Source organism: Triturus cristatus, chromosome 7, assembly GCF_964204655.1.
Source record: "Triturus cristatus chromosome 7, aTriCri1.1, whole genome shotgun sequence".
NCBI lineage: Eukaryota > Metazoa > Chordata > Amphibia > Caudata > Salamandridae > Triturus > Triturus cristatus.
In genome coordinates this window covers 285,824,543-285,833,028 of record NC_140590.1, presented here as the reverse complement: position 1 = coordinate 285,833,028, position 8,486 = coordinate 285,824,543, and the positions used below count along the sequence as shown (strand labels likewise).

General features: G+C 44.7%; 1 protein-coding gene across 1 annotated transcript; it reads right to left on the bottom strand.

The window, feature by feature from the left end:
• Window positions 1-1,772: 1,772 nt before the first annotated feature.
• On the bottom strand, window positions 1,773-7,830 carry LOC146809446 (uncharacterized). Its single transcript, XM_085616296.1, has 3 exons — window positions 7,602-7,830; window positions 4,224-5,494; window positions 1,773-2,948 (listed from the first exon to the last, which is right to left on the bottom strand). The coding sequence occupies exons 2-3, from the start codon at window positions 5,490-5,492 to the stop codon at window positions 2,700-2,702; spliced, it is 1,518 nt and encodes a 505-aa protein (XP_085472422.1). The 5' UTR covers window positions 5,493-5,494; window positions 7,602-7,830; the 3' UTR covers window positions 1,773-2,699.
• Window positions 7,831-8,486: the final 656 nt, after the last annotated feature.

Genomic DNA, 8,486 nt, shown 5'->3' with positions numbered 1-8,486 from the left:
CCGTAATTTTTTGTTTAGTAAAATTCAGTTATCTTTACATAAATCCATTGCCTCAGTGATATGTATTTAGGAGTCAATGGGACCAGAAACAAATTAATATAAATAGCACTAGATATTAATAGTACATGAAAACGTGATGGATGGAATGCTTGAATTAATTTCAGCCACTGGCAATTACTCAGGCGGCATCCAAGGCCATTATGTCACTTTAGTTTCGACCAAACCATATGTAAATCATTCTTAACACTGCCCTAACAGGAACAGTACATCCCAAACTACTAGACCAGCTCCTACCGGAACACAAGCAACCCTAGACCAGTTTTGGCCTGAGCTACACCAGACTAGCACCAATCTGGGTGAAAACAGTCTTGGGTTGCTTGAGTTCCAGCTAAGGGAGGGCTTGGTAATTCAGGTTGCACTGTTGCTATTGTGACAAGAATGGTTTGCATTTGGCTAGGTCAAAACTTAGGTGGATGGTATGCAATATAATAATGGAGTTGGATGAGGCCATGACCAGTGGCTGAGATTAATTCAAACGTACTAATCACTTTCATAGCTATATTTCAGTGTGACAGCCTAAGACCAACAGGCATGGCCAGACGTGGGTCCTGCGCTCACTGCATCCCTAGAACCAGTCTACACTTGACTGATTCGCCCCAATCAGTGTGAAACCATCTGGGGTTGCTTATCTGCCCATTCAGGGAGGACTTAGCCAGGCAGTTTTGGCTGAACTGTTCATATTGGAGCAGGTGTAAGACTGATTTACATATCGCTAGGTCCAAACTGAGGTGGAATGTGTGGTGTCAAAAACAATGGACAGGAAAGCGGCGTATAGTAATTACCAGTGTCTGAGATTAAGCATTCCAGCCATCACTTTTTTGCATGCCGTATATTAAAAAGAATCAATGGACCAACACACAAGTGCATATAAATAGCTTCCGACATTGAGCATCGAGTTCAGGCAATGAGCATCAACAGCCACAGGTTCGGCCCAGTCCGGATTGGGGGGTGCAAGGCCCTTTGGGCTTTAATATCTCAAACTGAGCAAGATACTAGGGTGAGATCCTTACATGAGTGAACCCAAGGTAGACATCTACGCATGTTCCTGCACCAACTTCTGTATTTTTTTTATTTCACCCCTTGGTTACATTTTTTTTTAAACAAACTTATGCTCCCTGCCCCCCCACCAATTTAAAAAAAAAAAAAGAAAATGTGGCACAATGTTTTCTCTGATGGAGCTAGCTTTCTAAGGGGTTAACTGCACATTAAATTTGCTTTCCTTCATTTCATTTGTGATCACCTTAATGGGAATTGTTAAAAGGAGAAAACACTACAGCAGCTTAGATTTAGTTCAGTTTGAAATATTGAGAAAGTGTAGCCAAATAGAAAGCAGATTTGCATTTTTAAATGTTCCACATAACTCACACATGCACATTATGTAAGCTCGAATGGTTGAGTTCTCAAAAATTGTTGTCTTCAATTTGAAAGGGCACCAACTCTGGTAGAGCCCAAAGTGTTTTTACCTTCCCCATTTAGTATTACATTAATCTATTGAGATTGTCGCAGAGAAATATTCTCAGCGGCACATCAAGCATTTATATCCAGTTCAGGCTCCCGCCCATAGGGCCCGGGGGTAACTACATGACCGTAAACAAAGATGCAACTTCCCTGGTCCCCATTTATATGCCACCCCAGTCCAGGCCTTCCAGACACTCAACATTAACAATACTAACTTGAAACAAAATTACGAGACATCTGAAAACAAAACCAGGTTGTGTTAAATATTTCCTTTATTTATAGAAACCACAAATTACAAAGTAGTGCCTACAAGCGCCAGCCTTGTAGTTCCTGGAAACCATCCACACATGCCATCTATGGCACCAGGCCACTACATGCTTCATATAAATTACAATAAATAAGATCATTCTGTGCTGACATGGCTATTAATACAAAAAAAATCTAAACAAAGAATTTCCCAAATGCACATCTAGTTCCTTAACACTGTTGCATGCCAAAAAAGTAGTGAAAAAAGAAAAGTCTGGCAAAAAGGAAATACCAAAGCACACTTCCCAACAAGGTGTCTCCCTGAAAATAAGTGCTGCTCAGTCCGTCACTTGAATGCAGGTAAATTAGCTCAACAAGGAATGTAAACGCAGTGGGATCAATACTCCATAATCTATAAGATGCTGCAACCCTCCCCCTCAACACTTATCAAAGTGATTTTCGCATAGTTCGTTTTGCTGCACAATCCTTCATCTGGTGCATAATCTGCAGATGTTCAACAGACTTTCTAACAAACTACTTAAAATGTACTAAAAACGCAGCATTAAGTGTTGCTGCACGGTAGAAGGCACTTTGCAACTGTTGACTGGCACATTTCTGTAGCTTGCTACATTTTGGTGTTAAACTGGCACTAAAGAGGTGCAACTCAAACCCAAACAGTGTCAAGTTCAAAATTGACAAAATAATGAAGTAATACTGTCACAAAATGTGCTGCATAATACCAGTTTCCTTTTCTTGCCACATAATTTACTCAGCCCTGCCATATAATTTGGCCTACGGCCACAATTCCAGTGGCCCTGACCTTAGGTAAAGATACTATCCAAAAGACTAGCGTAGAAAACAAAATGTAAACATTATGCCCAAGGTGGCCGAATGCTCCATTTCGGGCAAGTTAATGTCCATTGTAGTTAAGCACCTCAAGAAAGTTGGTCGCTGGCACAGATAGCTTTGACCCCCATGTCCAAACTCCCATGGAGCCGTGCCCACACTAACTCCCTATGTGCTGGGTCCAAGCAGTAGCCAATGGCAGATTCAGTTTCTGTGATCCGCCTCTGGAAGCGGCAACGGTCACGAGCATGCTCCTCCCATGGTCCACGTCGAGCAGCCCGATGGGCATAACTCCAGGCAATAATCGGGTGTACTTTGACAACTGGAGAAAATCTCACCTAAAGATAGAGCAAAAAAACAGTAAGTCGAGAAAAACTTGATGTCACACCCACTAGAGTAACTGAGACGGGTCTCACAGGGATAATACGCACATTTTAAAAAAACGACCAAGATTGAATCACAGCTTGCTGAACAAAGACCACTGACAAATGAAAAAATACAATATGTAACATTGGCAAATGTGCCAATGCATGTAAATGGAATGTGCAAATGCTCTGCGTGCACTATGTGCACAGGTTTACCACCTTTAAAGCCCCTCCTACTGGCTTTGCAATTCTGGCAAAAAGCAAACAGTCAGCTTTCTGTATAAAATGTATGTAGGAGATAAAAGGACCATAAGTGACAAACTGTGCTATAATTCAGTGTACTTTTCAGACGTAAGCCAGTCCCTCCTTCATTTCAACGCGAGCACTTCCTGGAAGGCTGAATGATACTCCACATAGCCAAAAACGTGGTTAATGTAATGCTCCGCTGGAGGCAGCCAAAGCCCACTCCTATGCATTGTTTAAACAATTCGTAACAGTGTGAGGCAGAGGGCTGTCAAGCCAGAACGAGATATGAAACCCATATAAGACCGAGGTAGAACATGACAAATGAGTTCGAGCGAAACGGCAAGAACTCCCCAGAATATTTCTGATGCAAGTATTTCACGGCCTTCTTACTTCAGCTCACCCAACACGTGCGTTGTCACTGAGTCACGGGCAGCCACATGGGAGCCTGGGCCTGCTAGGGGAGAGCTCGCGGCTGACAGCTCCATTGCTGTGAGTCACTAGAATCTGCTTTCAGCACGGGAACACCCAGGGACTGGGAGCTGCAGCTCCTTGTGTAAGACGCATGTCCCTTTACTCGTACAACACCGCCTGTGTTCCCCTAGAGGCCATTGTTCCACCTCACTCGAACAGCCCTTGCAGGCGGTGGCATCAGGATCACACGCGCAATCTCACGCAACAGCAGGAAAGGGGACTGCGGAGGTCTCCAGTCTACACTCATTTCCCGTGGATTACCACTTGGGAGAAGGATACACGCCCAGGCTTGACTAAATAGGGCTAATCAATTTTGCCACCCTAAAAAATTCTGCCCAAGCAGATTTCAAATACAGGAGTGGGAAATAAAACAGCAGGACCGATCTAATGAGAAGTCCTTGCACTGGCCAGTCTTGTGTGGTGCTGTGGCTCTACCAGAGTTACAGTAGTGAGAGTAGAATTAAAGTCCCCAACCTCAACCCACCAGTCTCACATTTAACAACCGATACAAAAGCTTCTGTAGCAACTCACCTTTTTAGTCGGACAGCTGTCACACCCAAGGTTGTCCTCTGAAGCTTTGGTTGCTACTTCACTGGTGCTTGCCTTGGTCTGTAAACAGTTACTGTGATAAGCAGATCTAGTATAGGCCTGTTGGACATGTCCTTTGGTGAACAGCTTGGGTGGCACATGAAACCGATTGACTAAATTCTCACTATTTGGCTCTTCTAATCTTGAATGTGTGCGGTACGCACCAGGGGTGTTTTTGAGGCCACGTCCCTGCATATCTGAGGTTTGGGTACCTTTAGTGGTGGGCACTGCAAACGAGAATGGATTATATGGGTCATCACGGCGACAGAAGGAAAGCCAAAGGTCTTCATCCTCATCCTTACAGCTAGCCTCATCTCCAGAGTCCCAGGATGTCCCAACACAATCGTCATCTGAATCATCAGACCAGTCGCTTACAGAGTAGAATGAGTCATTCACATTGTCCTTGGAGGCACTAACCCAGCACACACTTGTGCCAGAGGATTCATCCTCTTCTTTCTGCATTTCAATTCTTTCTTCCGAGACATCCTGCACATCGTTCATTTTACCTACCAATGAAACTGTTTCCCCTGGCGCTGCATCTTCATCCTCAGACTCACTGGACCAGTCTGATAAGGAGTCTTCATCTTCCGTTGGCCAACAGACCATGGAAAGAATAAAGGGGTTTGTGCAGGTAAGGAAGGCTGCGTTCTCTCTCTGCTCCTCCCGTAGGGGAGGAAGCATATTCTGGCTTCCCCTCATGCTGAAGACACCCTCAGCGGTCTCTGAATAGTCACTTCCTTCCGTCAGGTATGGTTCCATGTTTGTGTGCATCAATCCAGTGACTGCACCAATTAAAGAGTATTCTTCTGGAGTCATTTCTTCTACAGTGCCTTGTTCCATTCTGGGGTTCCCTTGCCCAGCCTTCTGCCCTCCACTGGCTTTCATCCACACTTTCTGATAGACCCATCTGCCCATGCAGATTATCTTGTTCAACCAGTTTGTAGGGAGAGCCCTCCAAGTGTGGGTCTCTCTGGCCAAGAGTCTCCCGGCCAGAGAGATCACATACTCTAGGATTTTTGCAGCCATGATCAACTCGTTGATGTTAGTGTCTAGTCCAGGAAAGCCGGCATCCACCGGAGCATAACACTGCCCTTCCAGAATATCCATGATGGAGAGGGTGCCTCCTTGGGAAGACTGGGCAAATCCTGTGCGGTTCCACATGGCAGAATTGCATCTGAGGTAGCTCGGGCCAGAATTCACACAATTACCCATTTCTGTGTGGGAAAAAAGCAGGAATTTAGATTATGCAAATATGCAAAGTGTAGCTTAACTGATATTCTCTCCATTAAAATGTCCAACAGTCAAAATATGTCCCTTTGAGTTCTATGATGCTTTTCCCTTTTTGGTAACAAGCCATGCAGAAAGCACGGGATAGCCCACCAATATACAAAAACAACGTATATCAAATTATCACCATTGCTCGCTCTAAAAGGTTGTATCACAAAGTACAAAACTCAGGATTGGCATGTACAGAAAGTGGGAAATCTGTAATGACTAAATACTCGGAAAGTCAGTAAACAAAGGAGAAAAAACTGGGAGGGGTCTGCCACTGGCCACAAGGGAGTGCGCTTGAGTGGGCCTTATGGGAATCGGGGCAGCCGAAGGGTAACAACCACTGCTCCAGCCTTCCCTTTGGTGTTCCAGATATCCTTAATCATAAGGGTCGCACAGGCAACAGCAAGAACATAAATCAAACAGTTATCAGAGACCCAGTTTATATATTCTAATTTTCACTCCTTATCCCCCTGCTAGCCCAGGTCAGCAAAATGGAGGCTGTTAAGTGTCTAAGTGGTTATGGGGCGGGCTAGGAGGCAATTCTGTAGCAGGACTGGACCTGAAAGGATCCAGGGTGTCGCATCAGCTACATCTCACCATTTGGTAAACCGTCACCCATGGTAATATCTCACTTTTTACTAAAGCGAGGACATCTACCCGCAATTGGAACGTGAAGTGATGAAACACCCAAAGTAGCTATGCCAGGCGACCTATATAAGAAACAAAACTAGAAAAAAATAACGAACTCCTGGCCATCAAATACCCACCAGCTAATCTATCAAGTTTGGCATTGCTGCTCTTCCCTACACCTGGACATGTGTGCACCTTTGGAACAAGCAATTGGGTTATGAGATACTCAGAACATGGGAGTCGAAAGTATATAATCACGCTGACACGTGCGTTAATATTTCACAGGGACATCGTATGACAGTCGTACTGCTTACGTAACGATTGCAGTCCCGGTTCCACATAGAAACAGAGGCATCGTCTACAGTACAACGTGATCTTCTGCTATGACTACCGCAAACACGATTAGGCATTACCTGATGCAAAAGTGGACGCCAACGCTCTGAGGTCATCAGGGTGAGGCTGTGGACAACTTAATATAACGTTGCGTACAACCACCTGCAATGGGAAATTCGTTTTCACGTAAGTCACTAATAGCAGTGACTTGGTTGCGAATGGAGACCGAGTCCGCTGCACTGAAATACCACTGAATGTGGAAAGCCTACTTCACTTGTCGAAAATGAAAGTTGAGTGAGAGGTGGGACGGAACCAGGGGGACTATTAACAGGCAACAGCCTTACACAACACGCTTCTAGAAAAGTGTAGTAGTGGTCAGTGCCGTTTGCTTACAGCGCTAGCGTTAATCTGCCTTAACTCCTGTGGTTAGGCCAAGTACAGTAATATATACACACTACCACTGTCTCAACATCCGTTCTGACTGCTGCAGCATCTTTAACCACACAACCAACGCTCCCGTTGAATAGGCGATATTCCAAAAGCCACATTAATACCTCAGAACTGCATTACCGCGGCATCTGTCCTAACATGCCAGTGTCGGTACTAGAGAACTGTAAACGAGAACCCATCACGGATGGTATCAAAGACAACAGTACCCGAAGTAATTGCATTACACGCAGACACCATTACCAATATTAGTTTAGAATGTCACGCTCAGTGACAACTGGGACTCGTTATGTGGCCTACAGGTCAGAGCTGGACGGAGCATTAGCACCGACAACATCGCAGACCAAGTCCACTAAGACCATGGTACCTCAGTACCGACTGTTGACTGAGCTATAATTACTCAACACTAAGCTGGGGCGACGGTACAGGTCAACATTTAGAAACCGGAAGTAGGTAGAGCAAAAAAGGGCAGTTTACGTTCGTATATGAACTAACCGAAATGGAGGCAATTTTAGACGAGAGGCAGATATATTAAAGCCATTTATGGCTTCTAAAAACACGAGTCTCCCGCTGTAACTGGGTATGTGAACTACTAACGCCACTGGTACTTATGAAACGGATAGCAACACCACTCACCAGATAACGTCAGCCCGTCAGGTAAGCGCTCCAACAAAAAGCAGCAGCTGTAGGGTCCTGTTCGCGGCGTCTGTCCCTACTCCTCGGGCACCTCCTGCTATCGCTCACGGCCATAACTCGTTCATCTGGCTCGTTCATCGGACTCCCTCATCGACTTCACTATTCGTCTTTTTCTTTCACTGTTTTTAAAATAAATGATGGCCGCACCCCGGCTGAGCATGTTAAGTAAGCTTTCACGACATCACGTGAGGCGGATACGTCTGGAAAACGTGCGTGCGTTCTCGAACGTCAGCAGGGCCCTGGGGCGTGGAAAGTACGTGCTGTGCCGCCCACCACTTCATTTGGTTGTGTAGCTGCCCGAAACTGGTGAGAGGAAGTGAAAGCCTATATCCCAATGGGGAAATACAACAGAAGTACACGAGCTTTCACCTTGACCAGGATTGAGGTTAACTACTGACCTCTTATTCCACCCTCCTCTGCCCCCTAGGAGTACGGCAGTTGATGATACTTTTCTCGCTCGAATAGGTTATGAAAAAAAATAATATTTTTTTTATTTATTTAATGCGATTTTTTATAGCGCGAACCCGAAAGTGTCAGAGCGCTTTACAAAAGAACCAGTTGCGTTACATAAGGACTTTGGATTACATGAGTTGCATGAGCGATACAAACAGAAAAAAATTGCAAATGTACAAGTTGTAAAGTCACTCAAGGAAGAGATACAAACAGAAAAACTCTAAAATCACATAGGAATAATAATAATAATCCACATTTGTAAAGCGCAAAGCACGCAATAAACAGACCACACCATGTCTTTAGCGTAAAAGGCCATTTATTAGGACCAGGCTGCACAACATTAAACAATAACCACACATTATCTGAATAAAC

Bases quoted from the DNA above. Each gene is read 5' to 3' on its own strand.
- LOC146809446 (XM_085616296.1), bottom strand. From the start codon at position 5,492: ATGGGTAATTGTGTGAATTCTGGCCCGAGCTACCTCAGATGCAATTCT. The intron at 2,949-4,223 runs GTGAGTTGCTAC...CTCTATCTTTAG, and splicing joins ACAGCTGTCCGACTAAAAAG to GTGAGATTTTCTCCAGTTGT.